The sequence below is a fragment of the Lotus japonicus genome, chromosome 6, assembly GCF_012489685.1.
Source record: "Lotus japonicus ecotype B-129 chromosome 6, LjGifu_v1.2".
Taxonomy (NCBI): Eukaryota; Viridiplantae; Streptophyta; class Magnoliopsida; order Fabales; family Fabaceae; genus Lotus; species Lotus japonicus.
Genome location: NC_080046.1, coordinates 5,878,832 through 5,891,874, shown reverse-complemented (window position 1 = coordinate 5,891,874; position 13,043 = coordinate 5,878,832). Strand labels below are relative to the sequence as shown.

The following is a 13,043-nucleotide window of genomic DNA, read 5'->3' as shown; positions in this document are numbered from 1 at the left end:
TGTGATTTTTGGTTTGAGTTACGAGTTTGAAGTTTAGTCTACCTAAGACTATAACTTAGGGCTGAATGGGAGACAACCCGTGTTTCTTTTTTCTGTTTTACGTTTTATCTTTTGTTTAGTGTTTCAGGAAATAAAAAGGATACAAACTTGGAAGCACTCAACCACTTGGAAGGAGGTTCTTTTCTTACTCTGATTTTAGTCCATGCATTTTTAGCATATTTTTCCTTTATAGATTTTGTTTATCTCTTTGATCATGCATTTTTTTTATAGAGTCTTTTATACCTTGGTCTTTATGCCCTTTACTCAAATGACATGTTCCCGAGTCTTGCTCACTCACATGATGCTGGTTTTGAAAATGCTTTTAAGTGGATACTTTGTGCTTTCTTTTGGGGAGTGATTGTATGTTGGGAAAGAGAGGGAGAGACTTCAGTCTTCTAAGTGTTATCTTGAGGATAGAGTTGATGTGAGTTCACAAGGGTCCATCTTTGACCCTTCACTATATAATTTCTCTGGAGTATCCTGACTCACTTGCACTTCTTGGTTCTGTGTTTCATTTTATGCCTCCTTGAGTGTAGCTTTAGGAGACTTGCATTCTTGAGACTGGTAGGTTTTCTTGTACTTCAGAAATTGTTTTATAACATCTTTGTCCCTAGTTGACCCTTTTGAGCCTTATGGAGATTTCTTTGTTACCTTTGTTATGTGGGCTGGTTGTTTGGTTGGAAAATGGGGAGTTGTGGTTCTTAACTCTCAATGGAGCTAGTTTATAGAAAATGCAATTGTCTCTTGCCCCAAAGAAAAAAATTCAAAAAATTCAAAAGATGAACCCCATGACCAGATGGAGTTCCAAAGAAAAAGTCAAAAGAAAAAAATGAACTCCATGGAATGGGTGGAGTTCCAAAAAAAAAAAAGGAAAAATTCTGAAACAAAAGGGGGTTGAGAGACTTGAGTGCTAAGTATCAATAGCTTGAAAGCTCCGAAATTCCAAATTGGACCACACACAAATTTTGTGCAGCCTTAGTCTTCCTTAGGGACCACCTACCTTGTGCTTTACCTAGCCAACATTACAACCCTTTTGAAGTCTCATTGAATAATGCATTGTCAACTTTAGTTGCTCTTGAGTGAATGATTCTCAGAACCTATGAACTTGCTTGTGTGCTCAGTGCACTAAACAATTGTCTCATGCTAGGATGTTAGTTCTAAATGCTTCTCAAAGTGGACTCTAATTCTTCTTTATCTAAGATTTGCATGAAGTTGATTGTTGAATCTTTCTCTTGGAACTAACTACATTCACTTGATCCCCCGGTTTTCTAAAAATGTATCCTTCTTTTGGCATGTGTGTTGGGAGCAATTCTTTGTGCTTGAGGGCAAGCTAATCTTAGTGACGCTCGAGGGCGAGCTGTCGTTGAGTATAGTGGTGTGATGACCCGGGTTTATATGATGTTTTTATGGTTTTTCCTTGTAGGTTTTGAGTCTTTTTCTTGTGTCTCATGTAGTCTTTCATGCATTCTCATGCATTTTTATTCTTTTCTTTAGTCTTTATTTTGTTTTGGTAATTTAGTAGTTTTATAGGTAGTTTTCTTTCATTTTAAGTAAAGTTAAGGACTTGCATGGTTTTGTTGTGTTTTATGAAGGACCTCTTGTGCTAATGAGCTCTTGGAGCTTCTAGATTCTTCCTTGACTTGTTGGTTAGGTTTGGAGAGCAGAAACTGAAGGTAATAGAAGGCCAAGAAGCATGGAATTGAAGGAGGACTTAAAGAGGATTGAAAGAGGAGTTACAGAAGCCAAAGAGTCTTTTCCAAGCGAGCTGGAGCGCCTAGGCGTTGGCAGGCGCTGGGTAGGCGCCAATTAGCTCCAGAGAGCATGTTTTGGGCATGCAATTGGCGCTCAGGCGCTCTGAATTGGCGCCTGAGCGCCCGGAACAGCCCAACCTCGTGAATTTTGCCTATAAATAGGATTTTAGTCATTTTCTTTTGTAATCTTTGACAATCTTTTCATACTTTGTAAAATTCAGAGGTAGAGAATCATCTAGGAGAGTGAGAGAAGGCTTCCAAGCTTGTGTTCAAGGTTCTTATGCCATGCTTGGCTAATCTCTCTTCTTTTACTTTGGATTTCTTGTAAGACTTTTCCTTTTAAGTTATAATCTTAAGTTCTTTCCCACATGTTCTTCTTCTTTCCTTGAATCCCATATCCATGCTTTATGTTTCAAGTTAGAACATGTGCTAGCTTTATGCTTTTCTATAATAGAACGGAAGTTTGTTATAGATTAGGGACTTGTTATGGGATTACCTCTTCTATACTTGCTACTAGGAATAGAGGAAGGGTTGGGGTTTGTTGGCCTGAACTTTATAATCTTTATGCTTCAAACAAATGTTTAAGTACACAAGGAATTGGGCTTATATTTTGGTTTGAAAGAATTATCTATGCGAGGCATCGATAGGTAGTTGCTTAGGCTATAACATCAAGGAGAGATTCATGAGAACATGTGCTTAGAATGATGTGCTTGAATTGATTAGTTGAGCAAGAACCCAAAGTAAATCACTCTTTCTTTTCATTCTTTGTTTCATTTCTGAATTTATATTTCCTTTTTACTTATTACTACTTCGTCATATGTTTGCCTCAATAATACAAACCTTCATACTCAAGGCTTGAACCGAATTCATTCACTCACAATCCCTGTGGCTCGATATTTAAAATCGGGTGGATTCGTACACTTGCGGATTTACCAACAACTGGGCCTCACATCACTTAAGACCCTGAGGCCCAAGTCCTTATTATTCATGTCCGTTAACACTATCAAAAAGCCATTGTTCTCATCAGCCCCCCTTTTTGCTAGCAGAGTTGACCTAAGCCAATTTTCCCTCCCAGGATTGTGCAGAAGCCCCTGAGCTAATAACAGGTAGTCCCTCAGACCAGTGTAGGTTACATCGAGCCTCACCCCCGTTTCTCTGAAAACCAATTTCAAATTGTTACCCCAATGAAGCACCCAACCTCTGTCCTCTAAAAAAGGTTTCCTGCAATTATCCAAGAATGGTGAAACTACATCCTCAATGCTCTGTAAGTCAAAGCTATCGTCCTCCAAAACTTGGGCCACCTCATTGTCGTTTAGCACTGAGGAAGACTTGTCAGACATCTCAGAGGTAAGGTCTGGGTCCTCATCCTCTGTTTCTCCGACAAAGTTCTCGTCGGAAGCCTCTTCCCCTACCTTACCCTTTTGTGATGACGGTGAGTGGCTGTGATTCTCCGAAGAGGTGGGGAATTCTTCTGATCTGGAACACGAATCCATCTCCAACGATATCTTAGACGGGATCCCATCTACTTTGATGCAAATCGCAGAACTTTGAATCCTTGGCACCGAGGAAGCAATTAGTAAACGTGCAACATCATACCGTCGGTGTAGCTCAGTGTCTTCATCAAGTTGAATTAACGAACCAAATATCCCTGCAACCTCCCTGGAAAAATCCACATTCCAAGCAATGAGGGGGACATTTCTAAGCTTTACCCAGAAGAAATGTCTCATAGGTTGTGACATTTTTGTAGCCTCTGTAATCCACTCGAATTTATGGGCCAAGAAATCACCACCGCTGCGAAGAAAAGAGAGCATCTCCTCTCTATTGACAAATTCCAGAACTACTTCATTGACCCCCATCGGCTTTACTTTCGTGCAGGCTGCTCCTCTGGCTTTTAGAAAATTCTGCAATAATTCTATATTCCTTACTCCTCGAGGAGAAGCCACCGCCATTCTCTGCACTCTATCCCTATCTTCCTTTTTTGTTGAGTAACAGCATTCGGCGTTAAAAGTTTCCTCCAAAGGTGGGTCAAAATCATGTTTGGGTCTCCATTCTTGCCTCGAGGGACATTCTGCTCTCTCAGAGATATTAATCTTCTGGAAATGTCTATTCTCTGAAATATTCCTCTTAGAATTAAGGGGGAATTTTGAATATTCCACTGATAATCTTGCACCATTAAGTATGCTGCCATTCAGCTCCTTCAAAGCTGTATCCGCATCCACCTTCATGACATAGCGTACGAATCCAAATTTGGTTCTTCTGTTTTGCTTCTTCTCCCTTTGTACGTAGATACCCTCAACCAAACCAAACCTTGAGAAGCATTTTCTCACCATGGAATATGTAATATTTTCGAGTAGACCATCCACAAACAGAGGAGCAGGTCGATTCCTCGCGCCACCAACCAGTTCTTCCGTTGATGAACCAGCCTTCATGTTCAATCTCCATGGTTCTGTACCCCTGATAAGATTACCTTTGCCTAGAGAGAAGGAGGAGTACTTCTCTCTAGAATTCCCACACATTTGAGTATAAAAATATTTATTAATATAATTTGCTGCTTCATGAATTTAAATTTTTATTTCATCTTTATTCAGAATGGTTCAGATCCGTTCCCTTGGATGGATTCGCCGACTTCTGGATCATGGACTGAGGCGTTTTCTTCTGGAATAACAAAGGTTGTCGTTTGATGGTTTAAAATTTTAGGATGTTTCGGTTTAAAACATTCCTTATTTAAAATCTCCAACAATTTTGCAGTTATGGGTTTTAAAAAGAAATGGAGGAATTAATTCAATTAGCTCTATTTTTAACAATTTTTCCGTTTATTTTAATTTGAAATAAATCAAGCAGAGATCAGAAATTTAAAAAAAAATGCGTTAATACATATTTTTATATAAAATATAAAAACCACAAAACTTGGTGTTTAATTAAGGAAATAGTGTTAATTAGAGAAAATCTTACATTGAATAACCAAATTATTTTATTATGGGTTGGAATCAACCAAACATTAATGTCCAAAGTATTTCCCTGAATTAAAGCTGATTTAGACAAGGAATAGCAAAGTTTGATAAGTTAAGCCAATATACACATTCGGTCCTTAATATTCTTCAGGTGCCAAATTTTTTAAAAAATATTCCAACTTCTAAATTGGTCCTTTTTAACTTATGCCAATATGCACATTAGGTCCGTTTTTAAATTATGATAGGTTCTTTAAAGAGTTTGGTTAAGTTTAGCCATATAAAAAAAAAACCAAAAACCAAAGACATTTAAGCTATCAATTATTTTTCACGTTATTAACCACGTTTTCTTTTTAGGTTTTTTTTTTTGGGAAAAGAAGTACATGGAACCAAAATTTTAGCATTGGTTACTGATTATTACACTTCCAAATTTTTTCTCCTTTCTAAGTTCTATAGGTCAAATATGCTTGATTGACAACAAGCTCGGTTATGAAGTTTTTATCATTAATCATGGACTACAATTTTGAATAAGGGCTCATGTTGCTGTCATTGTTATGTTTATCTTATTTTAATTTCAATGTAAATGCATTACTTAAAAAGTTGTTTTTTATTGCTATTCAAGGGTTGACATTGTCAGGTATCTACAACCTCATCAAATTAATCTATTTACTGTGATTCATTCATCTACATGTTTATAATATATGTTTTGTTCCATATCTTTTATATTTACTGAAAAGAGTCTAAACTAAATTAAAGCACATTACTACTGATTCATTTTTACAATAAATTTAATCGTCGTGCAACGCACAGGTAAAGAAGACTAGTACTATATAAAAATATAAGTTTGGGAAGAAAGTGTAAGAGAAATAACATTCAATATTTTTTAAAATTATACTAACTTATTATATTTTAAAAAAAATTATACTAATTTATTATATTAGATTAGATATAGTTGAGGTTGCTCCAGCTTGATAAGTTACAGAAGGAACACCACGATATTTTAGCTCAGGAAGAGATGTTGTGGTTCCAGAAATCTAGAGAGAAGTGGGTCCGATATGGGGATAGGAACACTGCTTTCTTCCATGCTCAGACAGTTATCCGCCGAAGGAGAAACCGTATCTTGGGTCTTCACTTGCAGGATGGGACTTGGTGTGAGGATCCTGAAACCCTTCAGTTGGGTGCTATCGAGTATTTTAAAACTTTGTTTGCTGAGACGGTGGAAGTTGACCCCTTGCGTCTATTGACCCCTAGCTTGCCTACTATTCCTTCACACTTCTTGGCGGACCTTGAGAAAGAAGTTACTCGGGAGGAAGTTTTTTCAGCTCTCCAGCACATGGGGTCCTTTAAAGCCCCTGGGCCGGATGGCTTTCATGCCTACTTTTATAAAACTTATTGGGATGTTGTGGGGGAAAAAGTCTTCCAGTGCGTCAAGAAGGCATTTGAGACCCATGAATTTGATCCGAGATTGGGGGAAACCCTTATTGTTCTCCTTCCCAAGGTGGATAATCCACTCTCTTTTAAGGACTTTAGGCCAATCAGTTTGTGTAATGTTGTGTATAAGCTGATCACAAAAATTCTTGTTAATAGAATCCGGCCCCTGTTGAATGATATTATTAGTCCTATGCAGAGCAGCTTTATTCTAGGGAGAAATACTAGTGATAATGCCATCGCTCTCCAAGAAATTGTCTACCATCAGCAGAAGGCAAGGAGGAAGCATGGTAATCTTGTGTTCAAGCTGGATTTGGAGAAGGCTTATGACCGCGTGGACTGGCGGTTCCTTAGAGAAACCTTGGTGGCTTTTGGATTTCCTCCTTCTGTTGTCCAGTTGATCATGTTCTGTGTAACTGCGTCTCAGCTATCTATTCTGTGGAATGGTGAGAGATTGCAATCCTTCCCAGCTAAGCGGGGGCTAAGGCAAGGGGATCCTCTTTCCCCTTATCTGTTTGTTCTTTGTATGGAGAGATTTAGTTCCGCTATTTCTACGGCTGTCTTGGAGGGGAGGTGGGACCCCATATGTACCGTTCGGAATGGCCCTGGGTTATCTCACCTTTTCTTCGCTGATGATGTCCTTCTTTTTGTAAAGGCTAAGAAGAGTCAGGTTAGGTTGTTAAAAGAGCTGCTTGATAATTTCTGCAACGCCTCTGGTTTGAAGGTGAATGAAGCCAAGTCAAAAATTCTGGGGTTCCGTGGGATGACTAACCAGAAGAAGACTAGCCTTGTTGAGACTGCTGGTATTCAGTTTACTTCTGACATTGGCAGGTACTTGGGGTTTCCTATCTTTCAAAAGAGAATTACTAAGCATGATTTCAATTTCATTTTCGACCGCATTAACTCTCGTTTGGCGGATTAGAAGTGTAAGCTTCTTAATAGAGCTGGTAGGGTCACTCTCGCTCAATCTGTTCTGTCTGCTATGCCCGCCTACTGTATGAGTCAAGTCTGGATGCCTCAAGGGGTTTGTGATAAGCTGGATGCTACTGTGAGGAATTTTATCTGGAAAAACCGAGACGGGAGAGGCCTGCATCTGGTTGGTTGGGACAGAATTGCTCTCCCTAAACATGTTGGAGGCTTGGGTTTGAGGAAAGCGAGAGATCATAATGTTGCTTTATTGGGGAAACATGTTTGGGAGATGCTTACGGATACAGGGAAACCTTGGGTTAGTCTTCTTAAAGCTAATTATTTTCCTACTGGTTCTTTCATGGACGTGGAGGTGATGACGGGCTCGCCGGTCTTGAAAGCGTTTGGCAAAGCTCGTGATGTCTTGCGGCTAGGGTTTGAATTTAAGGTTGGGAATGGTTTAACTTCTTTCTGGAACTCTGCTTGGTGTTGTCCTCAGCCTCTTGGCCAACTTCTTGACTTTGTGCACTATTATGACATGGAAACTCGCATTCGTGATGTGGGGGATGGGGATGTTTGGAGGTTCGAGCGGCTATGGACCTTGCTGCTTGACCATGTGACTCAGCGTATCAGAGAATTCCAACCTCGGATAAACCCTCATGTTGTAGATGGTATGCGATGGAAAGGGCACGTGAATGGTGAATATACGACCAAGACAGGTTATGATTGGATTATTTCTCAGAGATTGCCCACTGTAACGGGTAATTTGGAACCAGGTAGCAGCTGGCGTTGGATTTGGCGCCTTAAGGTCCCGTTGAAGTGCATTCTCCTTGTCTGGCTCGCGGCCCATGGTTCTCTCCCAACTAACGAGTGCAGATTTAAAAGGGGCATGGCGTCTTCAGCAATTTGTGCCATCTGTAATGAAGAGGACGAGTCGGTGCTTCACTGCCTTCGGGATTGCAGAATGGCTAAGGACATGTGGTTTCGCATGGGCCACCATTTTTCCAGTTCCTTGTTTCAATTTCAGGATCCCCTTGTGTGGTTGCGTGAGGTTCTTGGTGGCTCCGATCCGCTAGCTATGGCTACAGTGTGGTGGATTTGGCGAGCTCGCTGCAATTTTTGTCTGGAAAACATGGCTCTGAATCCTTTCTTTGTAGTGGCTAATATAACAAGCATGGCAAATGACATTAAGCTTGGTTTTGGTCTCTCTCATAGAGACATCCTGTCTCCGCCTAAGCTGGTCTGCTGGTGTCCTCGGAACCGTGACATGATGGTGATTAATGTGGATGGGAGTGTTCGCGATAATCCTAGTCGAGGTGGGTTTGGTGGTTGTTTCAGGAGTGGGTTTGGTCAGTGGTACGCGGGCTTTTTTGGCTTCAGGAATGATCCTAATATTCTGCATCTTGAATTGTTAGCTATATTTCATGGTCTTAGTCTAGCTTGGGACCGTGGTGCCCGGAACGTGGAGTGTCAGTCGGATTCTCTTGATGCAGTTAATCTTGTGAACTCTATCCCTCCTTCCAGACATATTTATGCATCTCTTATTTGGGATATTAAGGATTTGATGGCCCGAAATTGGAGCATTGAAGTGTTTCATACTCTCCGAGAGGGGAATGCCTGTGCGGACTTTTTAGCAAAGTATGGAGCTTTGCAGGATAGTAGCTTAGTCACTATTGAGCACCCCCTAGATGGGATGAGTTTCTTATTACTCCCTCCGGTCCTATTTATAAGCAACAAAAAAAAAATTCACATAGTTTAAGAAATGTAGTAAAACTAGATAAAATGCATTAAATTTGTCTTGAATCAAAATAAACTTCCAAAATTACCCTTTGTTATTCGTGTTGGAAAGTGGGAAAGAGAGAGAATAATTAATGAGACACATTCTACAAGTTAGAATTAATAAGGGCATCATTGGAAAAAAATAATTAATATAGCTCAAACTTTCATTTGGTTCTTATAAAAAAGACCAAGATTTTTCTTCTCTTTCATGCTTATAAATAGGACCGGAGGGAGTAGTAACTGATTCTATGGGAGTCTCTTCTGTGAGACCTTAGCTCGGGTTCCCCCGTTTCTTTTTGTTTCTTTTATTGCTGTACCAAAAAAAAAAAATATAGTTGAGGTGTGAATTTGAGTATTTAAAAACAAGAGTAAAATACACTCACCCCCCTCAAGATTTGCAAGAATGACACTCCACCCCATTCTTTTTAAAAATCTACACTCCACCCCATTTTTTATAAAGGCAAAATTTAGTGACGAAAACAAATTCGTCACTACTAAAAACTAATTACTAATTAGTAAAAATTTAAATAAATTTAATGCATATACACTCTCATACATTAATTTATGAAAATAATTTTACTGAATTAAATTTAAAAAAACCATCCACTCTGTCTGTTAAGTCCACGTCCAATCTATCTTCAAATCATATTTCTCACCACAAACGGCCACCACCAAGCCTTTACTCCCTTTAACACGGCTTCACTGTCCCACAATGTGAAACCCCATGGCACCACCATGCCTCAAAGTTTTATTGCGACGTGAACCCCAGAACGTGAATCGCACATCCCTAAAGCCACTTGTTCAACTACTTCTTGTGAATTTCACCCCTTTAAGTTGTGAGCGAACGCTCTGTTGGTCTAAGATATTGTTGGATTTTGTTAAAAACGATGCTTCACCGCCTCGTTGGGCTCTAATAACCTCAGATCCACTTCATATTTTCATAATTTTGTTTCTCTATTTTCTTCACCCATTTGTGTTGCTTTTTTAGCCTACAACCCAATTTTGAAAATTGGAGGTATAAAGAGATTATTTTGATTAAAATTGAATTATTACCAAATATGAAAACACAAGCATGTTTCACTATGCTCGAGATATGGTTTGTAAATCGGGCAGGTGTGTTATTGCATAATTTGCATTGTGAATTTACGGAGGAAAAACGTGATTGAGAGAATGAGGAGGATTGTGATGTTTTCATTTTTAAATTTATTGGATTATATTGATTTTTTGTTTTTGAAATTATTGATTAACAATTTAAATAATAACTAATTATTAATGAAGAATATTTTTCGTCACTAAACTTTCCTCTATATAAAATGGGGTGGGATGTAGATTTTAGATAAGAATGAGGTGGAGTGTAATTCTAACAAACCTCAAGGGGGTGAGTGTACTTTACTCTAAAAACAATGAGATGGAAAAGTGGTTTTATATTTTAAGAAATCAAAACATTTGAAGAAGAAGAAACAGCGCAATGAGGTAAGACGCGGTTGGTATTGGACGATCCTTTTGTGGCACGACACGAGAGGAGGATTTTCTTGTTCTTCAACTCGGCCTGCCAAAATCCTTCTTCTTCTTTTCTTGCTTGCATCTTCCGCTGCCTGCAACCAAAACCCACAGCATCAATTTTGGTACGTTTCTGCTCTCAATCTCAAAATTTCACATGCCACCGTTCTTTCTTTCTTTCTTTCTTTCTTTCTCATGAATTAAATACCATTTTATCTTTAATTAATTAATTGTTTATATTGCGTGCCGAACATGATCACGTTGCATTTTGCACCTTCTGCGATCCTTCATTCAATGTCAACTATCTATAATTTTCCATAGTCAATGTCTAATCAACTCTTCTAGATTCTTCTTTTAATCACCTGAATTTTAGGTATTTATTTATTTTGTTTTGTTTTGAACCGATCCGTGTTATTTTCTTGCTTTTCATAAACCCATCACCCATCAAATTATTGTAGCTGCTGCAGTGCTGCTGCTAGTTTTGTTCTTCTTTTGTTAAGGTGATGTTTCCCTTTTATTTTTGTTGATGATTTAATTTGTGACGATTTTAGATTTGCTTAGGTTTTTGATTTTGTTTTGTCTGGATTCTGCTTATTTTGTTGGTGAATAAAGAAAAAATAAATAATTTTTTTTGCTTTTTGGTTCATGGGTTTTGTTCTATTAATGAAATTATGGGTTTTTGATTGCTAGAGTAATGAAATTATTTCATAAGAATGAATGCTTTTGTTTCCCTCTGAATGGCGATAGTTGATATGATGAATTCGTGGTGGCGAGTTTTGAATTTTCTGTATTCAGGCTTTTGATTCGATTCGAAATTGTGCTGATTTCACTTTTATTGTATCAGTAAGCAAGGAATAAAGCATCGTGATTTTATTGGAGGACGCGTTGATAAACGGAACATTATGGAGGAAGTGACGGTGGCAAGATATTGGTGTCATATGTGCTCTCAAAGGGTCAATCCCATCATGGGAGTGGAGATGAAGTGCCCATTTTGCCAAAGTGGATTTGTTGAAGAAATGGGTAACAACCCCGCCGGTAGTGGTAGCGACCTTCACAACACCCCAGAACCTGATTTTGGATCCGATCGGGCTCTCTCCCTCTGGGCACCGATCTTGCTAGGCATGATGGGAAACCCGCGTCATCGTAGAAGACTGAGCCTGAGACGGTTAGAACTTGATGATGATGATGACAATGATTATGGTAATCGTGATGATGTTGTTGGTGTAGCACGCCATGGTGGAGAAGCTGAATATGATAGAGAGCTTGAGTCCATACTTAGGAGGAGAAGGAGAAGCTCAGCTACCATTCAACAACTGCTCCAAGGCATAAGAGCTGGACTGGCATCTGAATCAAACGAGAATGCTGACAGTGATGACCATGGTCATGCGAGAGAAAGGGAAAGAGAGCGTGTGATCTTGATCAATCCCTTTAATCAGACTATTATTGTTCAAGGCTCCTATGATTCAAACCGGGATCAGGGTGATAATCATGGCCCCATTGGGTCTCTAGGGGACTATTTCATAGGGCCTGGTTTGGATTTGCTGTTGCAGCATTTGGCTGAGAATGATCCCAACAGGCAAGGAACTCCACCGGCACAGAAGGAGGCTGTTGAAGCTCTTCCTACTGTGACCATCAATGATAATTTGCAGTGTTCGGTGTGTTTGGATGATTTTGAAGTGGGTTCTGAAGCTAAAGAGATGCCTTGTAAACATAGGTTTCATAGTGGATGTATCCTTCCCTGGTTGGAGCTTCATAGTTCATGTCCAGTTTGCAGGTTTCAATTGCCAGCAGATGAATCTAAGCAAGACTCTGATGTGTCAAGGAATAGCGGTAGTCAAAGGGAGGGTGAAAATGTTGGACATGAAGACAATGCTGAAGAAGTAGATGATGATGTTGTAGGGAGAAATGGAAGTGGGAGTAGAAGATTCTCATTTCCATGGCCTTTCAGTGGATTGTTCTCCTCATTAAACTCTTCTTCATCTTCTAGCCGCCATGGAAACGGAGATGGTACTCAATCAGAAGACAACAACTGAGTTTTCTTGCATATATGTGGTGTTATTCATCATATGCTGCCTTGCTTATGTACAGAGTCCTCCAATTAAAGGATCAAATGTTGAGAGAACAAGTTATGATTTTTCAGACGTCTTTGGTTTTGCTAAATTCTGTGGGGCAGTTGCTATATTTCCTTCAACTTCTACCATTCAAATTGGTGTCTGTATAATAGTCGTTGGTGATTTTATTTTCCCATATCGTTAATATGTATTGCATTGATATGTATAGATTATATATTAAGCCTGGCTCTTAAATTTCATACTTGTAAAATTAATTTTTATAGGCCAACTCATGGATTATATCCGTGAAGGCCCTGTTGCACTTAAACTTAGCAATTGGTCAAAATGTAAATTATCTGATGAATGATGACTCATGATACGGTCATGTGTGTGTTTTACTGAACCGTTATAAGATATGCTATACTCAATGGCAGAGAGTGTTGGATTTTAATGAGACAACATAAGAAAAAAGTTGGAGTAAAAGAAATGAGAAGGTTAAAATGAATGAGTCGTCAAAATAGAAAAGAAGATTTGTTCCATACTGATGGACGATGTCTTTATAATATGAATACTTGGATTTAGCACTTGGACAAATCAAAATTTGAATTTTGGTGCGATATCTCTTATAAAAATGTAGTATT

The 13,043-nt window shown here is 38.9% G+C and overlaps 1 protein-coding gene across 2 annotated transcripts; it reads left to right on the top strand.

Moving 5' to 3' along the window:
* Positions 1-10,308: 10,308 nt before the first annotated feature.
* LOC130723605 (E3 ubiquitin-protein ligase SIRP1-like) lies at positions 10,309-12,730 on the top strand. Of its 2 annotated transcripts, none has more exons than XM_057574710.1 (2): positions 10,309-10,476; positions 11,196-12,730. In XM_057574710.1, exon 2 carries the CDS (start codon positions 11,254-11,256, stop codon positions 12,382-12,384), a length of 1,131 nt encoding a protein of 376 aa, XP_057430693.1. In that variant the 5' UTR covers positions 10,309-10,476; positions 11,196-11,253; the 3' UTR covers positions 12,385-12,730. The 2 variants fall into 2 exon arrangements, with proteins under 2 accessions (XP_057430693.1, XP_057430694.1); XM_057574711.1 differs by lacking the exon at positions 10,309-10,476 and adding an exon at positions 10,696-10,851.
* Positions 12,731-13,043: the final 313 nt, after the last annotated feature.